Below are 19834 nucleotides of genomic sequence, written 5' to 3' on the forward strand. Positions count from 1 at the left end.
ATGTTCAAAACATTCCCCCAAAAAAACATAGATTAAAAAACAGAGGTCATCCAGTCTCAAGTAGATGCCATATTTTTGAACGAATTAATACATTAATTCTTTACTTTGTATTTGAACAGAGAAATGGGATGAGCCAGTAAAAGACTGAGCAACGTAAAAATGCTAGAAAAAACATGAAATAGCGCCACTCTACTCCGCCTATCCCAATAAACAACTCAACTAGGATGCTTTGCTGCTTTATCCAGTAAAATGACGCGCAGGTGTATTTAACCCCGCCCCCCAGCGGCCGGCGCTATCTGATTGGCTGGTTCGAACAGCGCTGCCCACAAACACACCAGTGGAGCGGAGAACATGAGTAACTCCGGGTGACTGGGGCTCCAGCGCTGAAATTTCTCAAGGAAAAGCACTTTAAGTCTTTTTGAAACTGTAGCGGTTCTTCTCTCTCGACGACAGTATCATCTTCAGTGTTCTGCTGGTGAGTCTACAGCCTTTTATTATTTGACACAGGAGATGTTTGCCTTTTAGTTTTGTCAGTCCATCCAGAGGTTTTCCTCTGTTTCTCTCCAAAAAATCCGCGAGGGAGCCTCGTGGACGCTTGGAACGTGGTTTGGAGCTAAAATAATGATTACGTAGCTCTTGATTCATGCTGTCTCGTGTGTTCTAAATTGTTGAGATCATAAATCGTTGAGTCTAAGTTCGTTATGATGTGAAGATTGGAGAACTTACCTGTCATCATTCATAAATTCTGTCTTGGTTCTAGTCACCTTACCTTAGGGTTCTGGTTATGTTCATTCTCAAATTGTGTATTTCTCAAGAGCCATTACCAAGCTTAAATGACGATTGGTTACAGGCCTGTGCTTTTCAGCTTTCACTCTCCTGGCAGGTAATTGACATTTGCAGGTCTGTACTTGTTTGCGTTGAGTGTGAAACTGCAGACTAATAAACATTTATTCAGGAATGGCAGGTGGGAATTAACAGCTAAGAGTTGCGGTTGTTCACAGGTGCATATCTGAGCTGGGAGGTGTCGGTCAGCGGCTGATGGGATCAGTGAGTGTTGTGTTTTCATGGAGTTACTGTTATATCGTTTATTCGATGCACTCAAACACTAAAGGATGGCAATTATAAGATGCTGACTTGAAAACAAACCTAATTTGAGGATACTTGTTTTTACAAACTTTTATCTATTTTTCCTTTTCCTTATGTATAGCTGGTGTGTTTGTATGACTGTGGATGTGTTCAATTGTTGTTTTATGCAATGTCATGAGAATTTCTCTGCTGCAAATCAAATTTCCCCAAGGGGATAAATAAATGCATAGATAGATAGATAGATAGATAGATAGATAGATAGATAGATAGATAGATAGATAGATATAAGATATGTTAAATTGTACTCTGGTAAAAGTAAAATCATCAGAGTTTGGCATGTTTTCAATGTGAAATGTTTCTCTTTAAAGCAATAACTGGTCGGTTCAGGTGAATGTGGTAGAATAAAAAGTACAATATTTCCTTTCAAATATATTGAGGTAGATATCTCTTAAAATATAATTTTTTTGCGTACAGATACCTCAACGTTGTATGTAAGTACAGTGCTTGAGGAGAAATGCTTAACTTTCCGCCACTGAATAAAAGTAATATTTTATTGCATGTGGTATTTTTCATAAAGAATTCTCATATGAATCTAAAGTGGCATTTTAGAGTTCAAATTGAAGTCTCATTTTTTGAACTGAGTTTTGCCCACTGTCTCTGTCTATGATGCAGACTGGCTGGTGTCTTTCGACTTTCAAAAGCATTTTATTGCAGCTCAGTGGGATCTGGTGGCATCTCCATGGCATCTGATGGTCCTATAGTGGCATCTTGTGGCAGGCAGTGGTACTTGCCCGTGTTTTACTATCCTCTTGATTCGTTTAAAAAAAGGAGACAGAATTTAGTCTGGGATTTACATCATTACATGATGTTTTACTGGCAAACATCTTTTGATTGCAGTGCCAATATTTTAACAGTTAAATACGTATTTTGATTACAAATCTATTCTTTCTGATTGCTTAATAACAATTAACTTTGTGTTAATCATGAATAGCAAAGCCTTGACAGACCCCTGAGAACGCGGCAGGCCTTCATGCTGATGATTTTGGATGAAAGTACACACTGATGACTATCTTGTTGATGTATCTATTGTGCCAGGATAATGAAGTTGGATATGTATGAAACATGAAGTCTTGTGGGATAATCCTGGTTTCCTGTTAGAGGAAAAAAGCAGGAAGTAAAGGCTCAGCATGTGCTTCCTGCCAAGAGGTTGACAGACCAGACAGAGGGGAAAGACCTCAACACACTGGACTTCAGATGTTGCTATCTGTTTTTTATCCATCAAAGAGCAACGCCTCTCAACTCTGAGACTTTCTGACTCACTCTTGTTTGACTTTTTCCTTCTTGATTTTTAGTGCACACAGTTGCTGCACCTTGCATCCTGCTCATGAAATACCTGTATCTTATTTCTCATGAATGTAGTGTAGATAATTGTCATCACATCCATTGACTCCCACCTATGTATTTGTCTGAGCTCCAAAAACTCAATTATTTTGAATCGTACCGTGCCAAATGTTGGCTGTGTTTATGTAAAAGTTTTATTTCTTATTGCGATTCAGTTATTTCAAATGTGGTATTTTGAAAACAGTACTGCACGAACAAAATTCAAATTATCAGTTATGTTTATGTGCATTTTATTTTCTTGATAACAAAACCAGAAAACACATGTCACTGTTTATCACAATAGTGTCCTCAATAATCACACAATATTCATAAAATCATGTTGCTCTAATATTTCAGTCCAATATGGATGCTATTCTGTAGCTAAGGCATGCACCCTATACACTACAGTGTATATACACTATATGACCATGCGATGCCCCCAGTTTTGAGTAGTGTCACCCTATAAAATCAATTGTCCAATGTCAACCACAAAAATGTTTAAGATTGCTTGCAAGTAGACTGAAGCAAATAAAGCCCACGTAACATTTCAGACCAAAAGTCAAAAACTAAAGATGACATCATAAAGTCGTTATGGTTTGAACTGCACATCTGTCACCACCTGACTGACAATACAGTACGTCAGTGTTTTGGACCAGGCTGTCACTGCCCAGCTTTGAATGAATGAGTGCACACAACCAGCAACTATCATACCATCTTCATTGTCACCATCTGCTCGATATCTGGCATCAGGCCTGCCGTTTTTGGCCTGACGAGGCCCCCAAACAAACTCAAGGGCTGTGCATGTACACACACACACACACAGATGAGACAAAGAAGGCTTAATGAACTCAAAATGCATGTGGGCACATATGGGCTATGATGCTGCGTGTGTGGACACAATACATGATAATGAAATCTCAGATTAGCCCTCATGTATTTAGGCTTCTGTTCTCTGTGTGCCGGGGAGGGGGTTGTTTTTCAAACTGCCGTTCTTTTAAGATGTTTAAAAGATCACCACTCCCTTCATTTGAGCTGTCAAATGACAAAAAAAATCCCCCAACATTTAAAACAGAAATGTGTGTGAAAGTGTTCAAAATTAGACTTGATTCCTCTTGTGGTTGTTTGTTAAATCTGTGCTGTCAGACGCTACCTTCTGAAGGTGTCGACTCGTTATCTCTCAGCCATTAAGATCAGATTCTATGAGACTTGTTCATGTCATTAGCTGCTGCAGAATAGTAACTGGTAGTTTTATGAAAATGAGCTACATGTTGTGTGGGGCTGCACAATTAAATGGGCAGCATGGCTCAGGGGTAGAGGGGCCGTCTAGCAACCAAAGGGTCACTGGTTTGATCCTCGACCCCGGTGACCATGTGGAAGTGTCCTTGAGCAAGATACTGAACCCATAATTGCTCCTGATGAGTAGGTTGGCGCCTTGCATGGTAGCCTCCACCATCAGTGTGTGTGTGTGTGTGTGAATGGGTGAATGAGGTGACACTGTAAAGCGCTTTGAGTGTCGCTAAGGTAGAAAAGCACTATAAAAAATTGAGTCCATTTACCAAATAAATTTCAAATCACAAAATGACCTGCTGCAATTTTTGTTTAAAAAGCTGTCAGAGCGTCCCCTTCTTGGACAGGGTTTTTGGTCCAGCAGTGTTGTCTGTGCTGGTCCTTGAGTGAATGTGGAGTTACATTTGTATCATATTATGCAATCAAACTGGGTAGATCTGCTATCAGAACATTGAATTGAGAGCAAACCTTTTGAGCCTGATGAAAAATATGTTCGATTGCAAGTTGAATTTGTTATGCATCGATGCAAATCTAAATGTTTTGCCAGCAAATTCAAAAATTTTGTTCACAATTACAAAGAGGTTGAACCTCGTAGGCGTGACAGCATCTAAGACGAATCTTTATTGGCCAGTTTTCATCGAGCTTGCTTGAGGGATTCACAAACCTTTGGATTTGAACCCAATTATTTGAGATTCTTCGTAAAATATTTATTTTACTCGCAATGAAATATTGTTTTTATTACAGGTTTTTTTGTTTTGTTTTGTTTTGTTTTTCTCTAAAAATAGCTTTTCAGTTCCAAACTTAATCAGATTAATTGGACAAACTGTATTTAGTCCATTTACTGATCAAATCTTGCCCCCCCATAAAATAAATTATCTGAATGTGTATTTTATTTGTCAAAGTAATTTGATAAAGTACAGTCAAAGAAGAGTCATTTTGAGATTGTCGTGTCACCTGATCCATTCATTGGTGAAATAAAACAGTGAATCAGTCTGTCAGCACAGAAACTTTAAGGACTCTATGAAATACCTCTTAATTGTCCTTTGTTTGCCATTTCACTTAGACACATAATCGACTTTAATCACTGCTACTGTGTTGCAGATGTCTTTCTCACCGATGAGGAAATGCATGTTTCTGCCAACATATTTTAGCATTGGTGAAGCTGATTAAGATGAAAGGTGCTCCAGTTTTTAAATCCTGTGCTTATCCACACACACACACACTAATTAGGCTTATTTTGTGACAAACTAACAGGGCTAATTAGGCTGAACACAATGACCCCTCGACCTTTCACATCTCCTTGGCCTGACCTTCCATGACTGAAGGGGGAGGGGCCGAAAGAGCCTTATCTCGGTGGTGCAGCATAAAGCATAACCACCATTACCTGGTGTGATTACATTTAAAAGATCACATGTGAAGTGTCAGCTTCAGAGGGTTGACATTATTAACTGATGCATTGATAATTATGGAGGAGACCAGTTTACTGGACTTAGCTGTTCATGATGGCTGTACACCTGCCATGACTGACATCAGGCGTTTATACCTGTGTTCACACAGTCCTCTGGGAAGCCTTTCTGTCAAAATTTTTCTGTGTCAGTTCATTAATATCTGGTGGTTACAAAGCTTTTGAAATGTCAACAGTCAGGTATTTCAAATCAGCCAGTTAAGTCCTGCAGCTGAAGCAATGATGTCACTGTTAGACCGTTAGTTGGCTGTGTGTGTAGTGCGTTGGCAGAAAATGCTAAGATTGGGCACCTTGCCATGCCCACCGCAGTTTAAATGTTGTGGCGCCTGTGCTGAGTCTCTGCTGAGTGACTCAGCCAACTGCTTACAGTCACAGTGAAAGGAGGGAATGTCAAATGGAGGAATACTTGTAGACCTGAAGGCCCTGGATTTGCAGTTGGTGCAGACAAGCGCCAACATGGAACCCCATTAACTAAATGACTTGGTGGTTTGGCTGTTGCTTAGTTTAGGATGTCAGTCAAATCTCTGGAATAGTGAACTCGTCTTAATGCTTCCAACAAATCTGTTCTGATGCACCTGACTGCTTCACACAACGTTTAATTCGTATGGATGTCAATTTCAAAAAACAAAAACACAACCCAGATGTGTGGTGAGAAAGTGCTGAGATGGAGGGCGAATCACGGGTCATCTCCTCTTATAGTTCCTTATTTAACACTTGAGTCACTGTTTGGATATCTGCCAGAAGTGGGGTGAGGTAGTTATTTGTGGTTTTGACTTAGTCCAGGGGTTTTTTAATTTTCCTTGTATTACATATGTCTGTCCTGTATAGGGTAATTATTATTTTTGATCCAATAGAGGGTAACTATTTAGCCAAGCTTGCCTAATATTGACATTTTACATGATTTTAGAGGGCTATTTCTGGCAATTGGAGAATGGTAAAATTCCCCCCAAACTACTGTATCTCTTAACCATACCTTCAACCAAATTGCATACATTTAGGCTATTCTAGAGGATGTCCTTCAATAACTAATATTCTCTCACTTCCATTCATGGACCCTCACACTTTGAAAACCAAGAGCATGAATGTTACAACTGTTATGCATTGGCTTTTGCACAGTCCTGTACATTTAGGCATGTGACAAATAAAAACTTGAATCATAGATAAAGTATAAATTCACCTGAAAAAAATATGATTATATAGTGATGCAATGATTGTTTTAAAAATTTCACCTGGCCCAAAATGTTCGTAAAATAGGGCAATGTGGCTGACAAAATACTGAGGATCTCGGAGCCAATATTATAAACGCATTGATAGCAAATGCTAACTATGTGTTGCCACCAGCCGCAGGAGCTCAGGAGTTGCCAGTTGTTCAATTACCTGTAGAAATTGCTGAGAAATGGCCTCATTCCTTTGTCTGTCTCAAAAACTGTCCGACAACCAAAGGACTAAGATGAGGGTCAATATTTGTTTAATATCTGTATGGTGGTCGAAGCCGAAAAATGAAAAGGGGCTGAAAAGTCACGCCAAGGTTGCCACTTTTCTGCTGGACAGGTAAACTAACATTTGCTTATTAACAATAGCTAAATTGCTCAACTATGCAATTTTAGCCACTAAACGGTTCATGTTGTTATTGCTTGTGTGTAACATCACCAAGTGTATCAGGATGTGATAGACCATGTGAATTATCTGTCTTGTTACCACTATTCCAACTTTGACCATATGTGGTTTATTGTGTCAACCTGGCAACCAGGAGACTAGATTTATGCAGCAAGAGTGAGTGCAACGCCTGCTGAAAGGGAGGTGAAAATGTTGTCCATTACACCTTTTTTAAATATGAATATATGAATCTCACGATGTATAATCAGCTTTGTGTGATGATGACTGATGAGACTTTTCAGCTGCATAATGAGTTGAAACCCCTTTTGGGTTAAAATAGTGGAAGTGAGTGGAGTTGTAAAATGAAAAGATGTCCCTTTTCTAATGTTTTGTGTAAATAAATGGCTGATTGTATCCTCTGTTTGTGGGGGAGGTTTGACTTATGGGACCATGTTGTTGTCTGCTCTTATAAAAGCAGACACTCTACCAACCTGGACTCTGTTGCAGTCGTGGTTAAGGGAAACTGGACTCACAACCTGATCCTGAGTCTGCATGGAGGGGCTTTAAAATCCTGGAGCTGACCCGGAGGCATGTTGTGAGCTGTGGATTAGCATCAATAAATCAAAATGGGATTGGCAGGTGGCTTCCACTCATTCAAGCCTTTAAGATGGGCTTTACACCTCCAAGAGAAGACCCCATCAACAAGGACAAGAGGATGGGGCCAAGAAAGGTTTAAATCCTTCTTGAAAGAGAGAATAGTCTTCTACCATGGAGAGTTATGCAAGCTTGCACAACCTCTGGGAAACAGAATTGCTTTCATTTCATTGAAGACGCCCTCATCTCTTAAACAGAAGACGTGTATTTACTTTTACATTCTCCTCCATCAAATGAATTTCACTCTCAACATAGTGCAGCCGGGCCCCATCTGTAATGAAAGGGGGAGGCCAGGCTCTAAATGAAGCACTCCTCTGACAGGATAATTAAGTCCAGACACAAAGGGCTCAGCAGGAAGGAGTTTAATACAGAAGGAGTTAGTATTCTCCAGGGGCAAGTTGGGTCCAGCAGAACCTTTTTGGACTGCATTGAAGAGGAACGGCACAGGAGGTTCATTTGCCTCTGGTGCTGGCCAGCAGCCATCTCACACTCTTTGGTGCTGGGGACACAAATGCACTGAACGTAAGACTTTCATTTTTGCAGCCATTATCAGTTTAAGTAAATGTTGATTTTTTTTTTCTCTTTCTTTTCATCAGAAAGCCACTTTAGAAGTCTGTTCCCATAGTTTTGCACTACAACCAATGGACGGTGTGCCCTCATACGAAGTTTCACGATGCTTCTGTACCGGAAGATTTGTCTGCTGCATCTGAATGGGACCAGCTTTTCGCACAGCAAATTAAGTGTGTGATAAGAACACCAGAGGAATCTCTGCAATGACAATTTATAACCATCTGAGAGAAGCTAGCTTATGTGCCCCTTGTTCCCACAGACCTTGACCTGGCTGCGGCCTGACGTGGGAGCAGGCCGGTTGGCTAGCCTAACACAGATATTACATTCTTCTTGAAGTTTTTCACACATCTGCAAAGCTGGCTTTGTATTGGGTTAAGCAGGTGTGATTTGGTGTATATCAGAAAATCAACAAAAATAGTTTGAGCTGCAAAATTCTCCTAAAGATGACAATATATCCAGATGTTATATTAAGAATTTTATATAAAACGGTTGAAAGAAGACATCCTGGGAACTTTATGTACCCTAAATTTCCCTAACCTCCAGGCTCCGAGCTATTAGGTATATAAACAAGGTGGAGGAGGAAAAGCTACATATAAAGCACATGTCATCTTTATATGTTCTATTTATGCACATGTCCATAGAGTCAAGTGATAAATGTTTGCTGGGAATTCTCACAAAAATACCAAAAAGACCCCTTTAAGGTCCTTAAAACTGCACGTGGCATGCTTCGGTATTATAGGTCACTCCTGTTTACTGTTTTTATTCCCCCAAAACATACAATGCCAAGTGGCATAAAATCAAAAGGATATCCAACCTCAACATTCTACTTTTAACTCATTACGTAATGCTCTCTCATTTCATTTCTGCACTTATGCACGAGTGCACCCATGCAATGCCAGAGCGCCGCAGGCTGCATGCATGTGCCACGTGCCTTGTGCGTTGTGATGATGGAGCGTCGTGGAGGTGGATGCGCTCTGCTGTCTGGAATAGCACTGATCCTCTTAACTGATTACTGGCTGTTGCTCGAGAGGGAGGCGACCTGCATGGAGAACAACATACAGACAGATGTCTCAGCCCCTCCCTCAATAAAACACACACACACACACACACAGCGTCTATGTTTGTTTCAGTCTACAAGGAAGCTCTTTCTTTTAATAGACTCCTCATCTATTACCCTGGTCATTTGTATTCAAACAAAGGCACTTCCACTCTCCAGCACCTTTTCCAGTCAGGAAGTAGATGAAATGAATAGCTTCAAATAGACCCCTTTTTATGAGCAGTCTAGCTGAACCATTAGTGTTTAAATCCCCCTTACTGTCCTTCTGTTTGTTTAAATCGATGTATCCCTTTTTATTGGGACCATTTCATTGAATTCAAAAGATGATGTCTTTAAAAGCTGATCCTACTTTCATTGTCAGTAGACGAGGAGTTGCCTTTCTGCATTTCTTTTTCTGGTGCTTGATGTTTGATGTCCTGAATGCTTTTACCACACCAGAAGGAAGTGAAACGTGTCATCGAAATGGGACTGGAGTGTAGTTTCCTGGGCACGAAAGACGGTGACAGTGTTTCTGTAGTGGTTACTATTTTAAAGTTTTTGCTACCAGTGAAAAATGAGCTAGACTTCTTAGTTAGCTTAGAAAATTGGCAATACACAAAGCAGTACATCACATCCTTGTCATATTCTGGACACACTTTTTTTAGTTGACCTTCTGTGTTCCGGTTGCTTCAGTAAACTTGTCTAATCTATAGTTAGACCCAACATATCTATAGCTAACTTGTTTTAATCACAGTAACTTGCTGTACAGAGTTAACAATAATTGAAACAAAAAGAATAAAGGACTCTGAATTTTTTTTTTTTTTTAAACGAATGTTGTGTTAGCAAAGGTTCACAGGTGGCGTGGGATGTTTGTACCCAGGTGCCATTGTCTCATGTTTAATGTTGAACTCTGGTCAACATAGAATATGAATAATAGAGGATTGCACCCCCCGAAATTTGCATTTCTGTTATTGAGAACATACATAAAAACTAGGGCCCGCCCGACCGATATGGATTTTTTTGAATTTTTTTTTGAATGCCTTTTTTTTTTTATTGAACTTTAAACTTGAGTTGATTTTAGGTTTTATTTATATAATATATGGAAGAGAGAGAGAGATTTTTTATATATGTAGAAATAAAGGCTGCTTTTGAGCCATTCAGACTTCTACAAAGATGTAAATTAGAGGCAGAAAATTAATTTCAAATCCTTTTTTATTGCTGAAGCAAGCAGCATATTAAAACAATAACCATCCTTAACATAAGGCCAGCAACGATGAACCATTAGCTTTTTATAATAATAATAACAATAATAATGTGCAAACGGTAATTCCAACTATTTTTTTCATCATCTCACATCTTTGAAAACAAACAATGAAAAAACAACTACAAAAGAATGAGGTATTTTGTGTGGGGCAAGAATTATAAGAACAAAATTAAAATATTCACAAGCCCTTTCCTTTCAAAGTGAAACTATGTCTTATTCCCTGCATTTTATTTCTGAAAAAAATCGGCGATTATCGGCCAGTTTAGGCCGATAACCGATTATTCTCAAACGGGCTGTTATCGGCCGATAAATCGGTCCCTGATAAAAACCAGTCTGATTTCTGAAGGACAAAAGTGACCCTTGTTCAGTCAGGACTTGAATGGAGGGTTTTATAAGGGAATGAAACCTGAGGCAAAGCTTTTATTTCCCTCGTTGCAAGAAATTCAGGTTAGGCAAGTGAAATCTGACGAGGGTCTTTTGTGTTCCAGGTTTCTGTGGCTCATTTACTCAGTTAATCCCTGGCTTTAGGGATATGGCTCACATACTATATGTTCCAAAACAAACTTTCATTTTGGATCCTTGGAAAGTGGTAAAATCCCAGTCAGTTATGTGAAGGAATTCATTTAAGAGTTTGATAATTGATGATGTAGGTTGATCCAGAAAGAGGCTCAACTGCATGTTTGGCCTGAATCTAATCTCAAGAATTTGTAAGTCTTCTTGAGACAAGCTCTTGTTTGCTGACAAAAAAACAAGGATGTGAGGGAGGAAAGGAGGCTTTGAATATGGATTCATGAAGAGGGGTAAGCATTGTGGAACATGTCCTCTCCCAGTGACCATTGGAGAATGTGCGTGGTAGTGCTCTGTGTCACTGTATTGTGCCTTGCTTTTTCCACAGGACCAATCCCATGTCCAGCACAACTATAAAACATGTTTTGTCTTCGCCCCCCTTTTAGCTTGAACTCTTTCGCCTTCCTCCATGTTTGACATTTGACTTGTGTGGGTGCCTTTGGTCCCTCCAGGGAGTCACGCTCACAGGCTCTGCTTGGGCCTCAGTTGCACACAACTGGACCCAGAGCCAAAGATTTTCACTTTGTCCTGTGTTGTTGAGTGTGACCCTTCACTCTGAAAAGAAACAGAGCAATTCTGGAACTTTCCGGCCCTCTGAGATCCTAAATGTCACCATTCCGTCACTGTTCTTGACTTTTCTGCGCTTTAGCTTCGGACCCTCGAGAACACTTACAAACTGTTGAACTGAGATGCTCTAGTGACTCCTTCACAAGTTACTTCCGACAGCACAGGTGATCACTCGGCACGTTATGCTTTTTCAGTTGCTTTCATTCAGACGAATGGAGGAGTAGGATCTTCCATAGTTCTCATCAAACCAAAGTAAAAGGCATGTCGAAGACTCTGGGCTGATTTCAAAAGGTTAAACCTTTTGTTGGTGTTTTTTATTAAACATTCCAATATTTGAATGCAATTCAAGTCAGTGTGTTTAACAAAAGAGTATACTTTACTGACCACTCATTGTGGAAATGCTACGAGATTAGACTGGCACTGTTATATATTGTGTATTGCTGAAATGCAATGTTAAGAGTGTCAAACAACCTACACTCTCATCCTATTTCTGTTTTACTGCCCCGGTTTAAGAGCTGTGTTTATAAAAAAAAAAAAAAAAAAGATTGACAGAGAAAAAGAAACCAAGTCAAGATTACGCAGGGACTTCATCTGCCCACTCATGTATAAAACTGATGTTGCTCCACCCTATTTAGGGAGCAGCGTAAGTGGTGGGTTTCCATCAACGTTTTTTTTTTGACAATCGCATCACAAAAGGTTGGTTGAAACCTTCACCAAAGTTTTTATGTGTGGTTGAGGTGGCTTTTGCCCTTAGTAAAGAAGTTGAATCCACAAAATTGGAGATGGTTAACTATTTTAGGAATGATCCGACATGGTAAATGTTCACGGTCACCTAAATTACCAGCTGTTTATGTTACTTATCCTGGATATTCCCATTCTTCATCTCTGGAGCAGCAGCAACATAGCCAGTGCTCGCTGGCACCAAAGAACAATGACAACTTGCCCAACTGAAAGTAATTCCTCAGGAACTCTCTCCATAGGCCAGGACAACGTAATTTGTGGCTACACCGCAATCCTCTGACAAAAATATGGATAATGGGGTCTAGAGTATTTGCTCCTTACCATTTGAGTGCCCAGCTTCATGGGCCTTCAGACAGAAATCAGCCCAGTTAAATGAACCAAGACCTCTGTTCCATAATTATCTAACATGGGATACGTGTGTCTCTTGAAATCTTTATTTAATAGATTATTTTGTGTCATGAATAGTAAACAAGTTATCAAGTGAGAAATATAGAACAGAAAACAAAACATGGAGGTAACATGCAGAAATATTTAACTATTGTGGGTTTATGATATTTACCATTCAACAGACCTTCAAACAACAGGTAAACAGAATTTAAATTTTTTTTTTTTTTAACTAAACAGAACAGCTCTTGTTCTTATGTAAGTACTTGGATTGAGTTACCTATTCTGTTTTGGAGGCACGGCCCTGATCATCCCAGGGTATTTCATGCACTGGGTGGATCCTCATTACATCCTGGAAGTAAAAATGGTAATTTAGTCCAACAACTCTGTTGTGCCAAGAACAGAGTAGGTGGGAACAACTGTGAAGTAGAAACATCTGGACATCTGTTACCTCACGTGTTCCACACTGTGCTTTCTTGCAAGGCAATATTGTTCGAAAACATTTCACAAGGACACAAAGTAGTATGTCCTCTGTGCAAACCACCACACATACACTCTTAGAGCAGGAGGTTTCCCCACCAAAGCTTCTTCTGTGTCCTGGTTGGCAAGATTGGGAGGGAGGTGGGGAGATGAAAAAGGATGTAGAGGTGAGGTGACACCCCCCCCCCCCCCACGCACACTTTTTTTTTTCAATCTCATTCAACCCAATTGCAGCCTGGTTGGGGAGTTCCTGGTATGGTTTCTGGCTTGGAGATGTGTGTGTGTGGGTGTGTGTGTGTGTGTGTGGGGAGGGTGGCTGGGTAAGAAAACAATGGAGGCTTTGTGAGAGGGTCCCGTCATGACAGAATTGTTGGGGGGGGGGTAGTAGTCAGGGTTTAGCGAAGCGTAGCCACTTCATTAGTCAGGGCTCTCCTTTGCACCTCCTCCTGCTCCCCTCCATCCTCCCTCCCTCCCTCCCTCCCTCTTTCCCGGTCATCCTCTTGCTGACTCTCTCTCCACGCTCACTTGCGAAAGCACAGAGGCAGGAGAGCTGCTCTGGCCGGACAGCGCTGAGTGAACGCTGGGTTTTCAGCGCTGATAGCGTTGACAAGGATGTGCTACGGATGCTGAGAGTAGTTGTATGCTGCAGTTTCCTCGCTTTGAACTTCACAATTTTTTTGCAACGAGGTGAGCCCTCTTGTGTTGTTATCTTTGCCATCCAGTCGTTGCCTGCTGACTTGCATCTTGTGTCTTCAGTTCAGTTGTGCTGCAGTTTTGGTGTTGGGTAACCAAACGCAGCACTCGTAAGTCAGGCCTTTATACAGCTGTGGATGTGATTGTAGCTTTGTGGTTATGGAGGCATTTCTGCACGAGAACCATTTGTCTTTGAATTTCAACAGCCTGTGCATGATGACATCAACATACAAATACCACAGCATAGAAGTTCCACTCACCCATTTTGATGTTGAAAATCCGCTTCATACAAGGTGATATTTGTTTGTGTGTGTCCATGTGAAGTGGTTGGGGGTTGAGTGGTGCTGGGGCAACTATTGCCTCAGCTGGTGTTGACCAAATTATCATTGTTATTTGGATCTATGTGCTGTGATTGCTTTCCCCCCCCACCCCATCGACTGCCTCTCTTTGTCAAACACACACACACACACACACACACACACCCGTGGGGATAGTTGATCGTCAGGGTAATCCTTCACATCCTGTGTGGGAAAGGGCAGAGTAGAGCCTAACCCCATCACTTCCTCATGAGAAAGTCTGATCCACTAAAACTCACTGTGAGTCCAGTAAAAACAACAATTGTGCCCGCGAATTTTTACCCAGAGGACTATTTGGCTGGAACATCCCGAGTGCCTGTCTGCAGCTTTTATTCAGTTTAATGTTCCTACATTATTACTTTCATCAAGCCGCAGGACACTGCCGCATCTTAAAGTTTCTCAGCATATTCATTGGGACACCGTGCAAAATTAGAATTTATGTCTCATAAATCTTGTTAAGCAGTCATTACACAGTGATTTAGAAGAATACCGTACCGACTACTGAAGAGCCAAGGCTTTTTAAAGAATAAATCAGAGTGAAAGAGAAGAGCTCGACATGTCTGAAAGTAGTTGATGAGAAAATAAGATTATGTCCTAAATGAAGCTTAAAAGATGCTGTGTGGAACCACTTAGCACTGCAGGTCATTTTCAGGGTTTTCTCCTGTCTTTTCCCAGCTATTTAACCATTCACTGATTGTATTGAATTATTGACCCAAACTGACTCAGAAATGTTGTGAAATGGGCGATAAATAAATAATGGTCTGAACTGAGAACGGATACCTCTTCAAATCCTCTATTTGGAGTAATTAGTCACCTTTATGAAAGATGATCATGATGGGATACAGTTAAGGGCTGGGCCTAGGCTATATGTATGTTTTTTTCATACACACACACACACACACACCAAATCATCATGGATCCTAACATTATCATCATTATTAGCACTGAATTATCTGACATGTGTCTTTCCATACTTAAGCAGATAAATTTGGCTTGGAAAAACAGCTTCTGAATTTACAGTGATTTTTAATTTTTTTTTTTTTTTTTTTCCTGTATCATCCAGCCCCAGTTTGGATAGGATTGATGACCAAATTATGTAATTCTTGGCAGATGCTAGTTGCAAAACAATTTGGTCAGTAGGCTAAATCTGAACAGTAGGGTTAGTGTTTATTTTGTCACTGGCAACTACTGTTTTAAAGTGACAAAACAAATTGATTATTTGTATGTAATACTCACATGGACCTAGCAAACATCAACAATATGTCATAATTTGACATGGTACAGTCCCAGCCAATAAAATGGGGATCTGTCTTGAGATTTTGGGGTGAATGTCAAAGTAGATGATGCAATAAAATGGTGTGCCTTAATTCTCTGGATATTTCAGAAGTTGAAGTATCAGAATTGGTATCTGGAAGAAAAAACAAATGTTATCAAAGAAATCTTCAGTATAAAGTGGGGGGGGGGGCACTTAAAATATCTGCCCTCTTCACTTTCTTTCCTTGTCATTTGACAACTTTAATGGTGATGACGAAACTTTTAAGGAGTCTATTTCTTTACGCTGTTAAATCACTATCACATAAACATTCAGTCTTTATGCTACGTAAAGCCAAAGATATAACAGCTTGAGTAGCTTGATACCATTGCGTCACTATAAGTGTTTTACAGTAACACATGCAAAGTTTATAATCCATGCTGAACTACAAAAGTGTTTATGTGATGTGTAATTGAACTCCCCTTTCTGATCTCTCCACAGGATGAAGAAGTGAGTCATTTGCGACACAGACATGGCTGTCCAGACGGGCATCCAGGTAGGTTCATTGTCATGTAGATACGACATGCACTTTGAAATCTTGGTCTCTCTATAGTGCCCTCTTTAAGCCAGTCCTTAACATTCATCATGTCCATCACTGGATCAAATTCGGGGAAAAGTTCCCCACTCCCTGCCAGTTATTGTGATTAAATAAAGAACTCCAGACATCTGTCTCCCACTCAACAGCTGCGGCAAGCCCACCTGTGTTACAGCATGCCGTCCCTGTTGTTGTTATGCATGTCTGACGTTCCTCTACCCACACCCCGAGGAGCTTCTCCATACATGTTTTTGGGGGGGAGCGAGTGGAATGCACCACACTTTCCCTTCCCCTCCCAGCAACCAAGTGTCAGCCATCCGAAAATCCAAAACAACAGGCATATCGTGTTACTGGTCCGTCACATGGCCGCACCTCTGAAAGAAGGCTTATTCCCTGTCATCTGCTCTGGAAAGTCTTGGCTCTTCCCACTCGTCTTGGACTGTGGATATTGAAATTATGCATCCCATTGCAATGCGGATAACATGTGGCAGGAAATGTCTCAGGCTATCTAGAAGAGTTTGATGAGGTTTTTTGATGAGCTGTGGTGGATGCTGAGGCCTCAGGCATGTCCAATTCCACCCAAAATACTGAGCATGTCTCTGCCAGGACATATTTTTAGTTCAATATATCTGTTTGTCTCGCCAAAATCCCCTCGTTTTTGTAAAAAAAAAAGGGGGGGTTTAAATGAGAGCTTGACATGTAAATATCTCCAAAAGGTTATAGCATATACAAAAGAGTTGAGCAAACAACCGCAAAGCATAACAGTTTACAGATAGATCAGGCTCTAAACTAGTATCATACACCCCAAATTAATGCATGTCGTCCAAAGTACATGATTTTTAGTGTAGCATGTTATCAAAGACACCCTGTGTGGATATTGATCCATATCCCACTGTGGCGAATGATCCTGCAGCTGCTCCCAAAGCTTCCTGGCCCATCGAGCGCACAGTCACGTTGGCTAGCTGGTCACACTCAACTGCTCTGTTCACCCGTGCTGAAAATGTACGCACTCATGGAAGTGTAAGTAGCATATGTGCACATCTATTAATGCAACACTACCACTCTGAAATAGAGCATCTGAGGGTTTTTCTCAGGATAGTGATGAATCATTGCTGTTAAAAAGCTTGTACAGATCCAAGTGCTACATAGTTTGAAGCAGAATTATACAGCCTTTCAGTATCATTTTGGTGTGGGGAAGGAAGCATCCAGACAAGCATACAAACCTGACATGGAAGCTGAGCTGGCACAGACTAAGCTGGACAGAACTCTCAGCATCAAGCAAAAATGTTCTTTGATAACTCAAAATTCCCCACAAATGAAAAGAAAACCGACTGACTGGAAGCTCTTGGGCGTGACGATCCCCAGTGGTCAAAAGTCAACAATCACGTCATGGGAAGTTTGTATTTTTAAAAAGGGTGATGTTAAAAATATTTGCAACAACACTAAGAGTGTAGTACGAACAGAGTGGACCAGTCAGAGCTAGCTGCTGCTGCTTTTAAAACATTTGTAAATACATCCCATTAAGGTGTACTGTTTATCTGTTGTACCTGCTTCCATCCAACATATTATATAAAGTGAGATATACTATTCATTTTCACTTGGATTTTATTTGTTCACCCTCTTTCGTGTAACTTCCCTTTTTTTGATCATTTTTCAAGAACCTGTAACCATTTACAAAAAAGAATAAGTTTGGTCGTAGGTCGAGTTGGGTATTGCTTGGATTTTACCGATTCCGATTCCAACTCTCAATATCAATTCGTGTTCTAAACGATTCTCGATCCCGATTCTTTGTGATGGAAGTCAACAGGTCACAGCCTATTCATCAGGAGAATTTCTTTTGTTTGAATAAGCCTTAACACAGGCCAATTTATTTATTCACATTGCCAGTGCAATGCATCGGAATATAAGCCGCACCCACAAAATTTTAAAAGAAATTTATTTTTTTCATATATTAGCCGCACCAGACTATCAGCTGCAGATATATACGTTGTGAAATGAGATATTTACACAGAAAGATTTTGTAAATGTTTATTTACATACGTTAATTGTTTCCAAAAGTGCCTGTAACACGGCGGTACAACGTATGATCTAACAAAACAGAAAAGTGTTTAATGTTTTTATTCATCCTCCTCCTGTGCACTGAAACAACTGAAGTCGTTTTCTTCAGTGTCGGAGCTGAAGAGCCTCAGAACGTCTCCGTCACACACCTCTCCAGTCTCTCTGTCAGTGTCGCTCTCAACGTCACTTTCATCTGGAGGCAAAGTTGCCGCCGAAGTTGTGCTGTCCTCTTCATGCAGTAGTCCAGCCATTCAAAACCCGTTGGTGATCATGGATTCTTTCACACTGCTCCACGCTGCTATTTTGCGTTCGTGCGTGTCGTGCTGCGTTTTGCGTTGAGTGCACCAAAAACTAGCGTCTTCTTTGCGTTGACTCTTGCGACTGTCTTGTTTTTGCACTCCCTGCGCCCCCGATAGCTGCATCGTTGTATAAGCCACAGGGTTCAAAGTGTGGGAAAAAGTCCGGTAAATACGGTATATGATGCATGTGTGACTCTGCTGGCTGGGGTCGCCCGCTGATTCACGTAGCAGCAGCAGGTTGTGACTGGCTAGCATTAGCCTCACTTAGTAAGCTAAACTATAAACAGACACAGTTTTGAGAATTGGTCGTCTATAACTTAAGCACGTTTGTTAAGAATGAGACCACCATAATTTTCTCCTTCCGGATTCTGTTAGCAAGGAGGAGTTGCTGGCTGATGATGAAGGTTGACTGTCCGAAGTGGAGGAAGCAACGGGAGCAGGAGAGCAACACCACGAGTTGAACACCGTCCACTCATTAATTGTTACACCATGCAGGCCGAGGTGTTTCGTGATGTTTGTGGTGATCCTCCTTTGGCAGAAGTTGTTTTTTCGCAGATGTTGCACTGTGTTACTCCATCCTCTTTCAGATGCCCTGCAAACAAACTAGTGTGGGCACTCAGAACCGAAAAAAAATAATAGAAATTCAAAAAGCTGCTTAACGGTTCACATCATGTCATGTTCACAAAATATCCCGATGATATGAGAAAACAAGTTTGTTACTTTAACTGTATTTCTGCGTCAGTATGTCTCCTTCGTACAGTACATGTTTTTGATGGATTCTTTCTGATTTGGACACCCAGTTTTATTTATACTGCACAATTGCAAAACAGGTTTGGATTGATCACATCTGTAATCTGAATACATAGATATTGGGATACCATCTTGACCTTTGCCCCGTGGTACGACTGTTGTTTGAGGAAAATTACAGGCTCTCAGTATTAGTGGATCTAGTTAAGAGCATTAGCTCAACTCTTAAGAGTGTAATGTTACGTACAGTACAGCCCCATTCTGCTTCATATATCTACAGTGGGCTGCATTTCTCTGCTGGATTACAAAACCCACCTAATGAGCACAGGGGTAGTATAAGAAAAAACAGATTAGCTGAGAATGCCCCTAATCTGAGAGCAATGCAGATCTGAGTTTACAACATTAATCTAGTTTAAACCCCAAATACCTACGCCGGACCTGCATCCAGTCAGGTGACAGAATACTGCACCAGATTATCCCCGCTGTTCACTTTATGCAACCTCTAAATGTTGCACCGTGCGACTAATTTTCTAATTGGCTGGATGCAAGAAACATATGTTGCCGTGATCCTGCATGGTGCCACTGGCAGGCTACCCTCCTGAACTGTGTTATGTAACATGTTGTACACAGACGAGCGTGTGGGTCAGTTCAGCTTCTTTGAAGTGAGGTAATGGTTTCGATTAGAGCATCAGGTGGTTTCACCACACTCTCCCACGTGTGTGTTTGTGTGTGTGTGTGTGTGAGAGAGAGAGAGAGA

At 40.8% G+C, this 19834-nt stretch overlaps 1 protein-coding gene across 2 annotated transcripts in view; it reads left to right on the top strand.

Annotated features, from left to right (window-relative positions):
* The first annotated feature begins 318 nt into the window (after positions 1-318).
* Positions 319-19834, top strand: part of gas2l3 (growth arrest-specific 2 like 3) — a 31800-nt gene continuing 12284 nt past the window's right edge. Inside the window, exons 1-2 of one of the 2 annotated variants that reach the window (XM_086201010.1) lie at positions 319-475; positions 15880-15934. In XM_086201010.1, the coding sequence (XP_086057136.1) occupies positions 15911-15934 (24 nt within the window). In that variant the 5' untranslated portion in view covers positions 319-475; positions 15880-15910. Of the gene's footprint in view, positions 476-13614; positions 13765-15879; positions 15935-19834 lie in introns of those variants that run through there. The other variant, XM_086201011.1, reaches the window with a different exon arrangement.

The sequence above is a fragment of the Aulostomus chinensis genome, chromosome 4, assembly GCF_037954235.1.
Source record: "Aulostomus chinensis isolate RoL2024-O1b breed Wild chromosome 4, RoL_Achi_v1.0, whole genome shotgun sequence".
Classification (NCBI taxonomy): domain Eukaryota; kingdom Metazoa; phylum Chordata; class Actinopteri; order Syngnathiformes; family Aulostomidae; genus Aulostomus; species Aulostomus chinensis.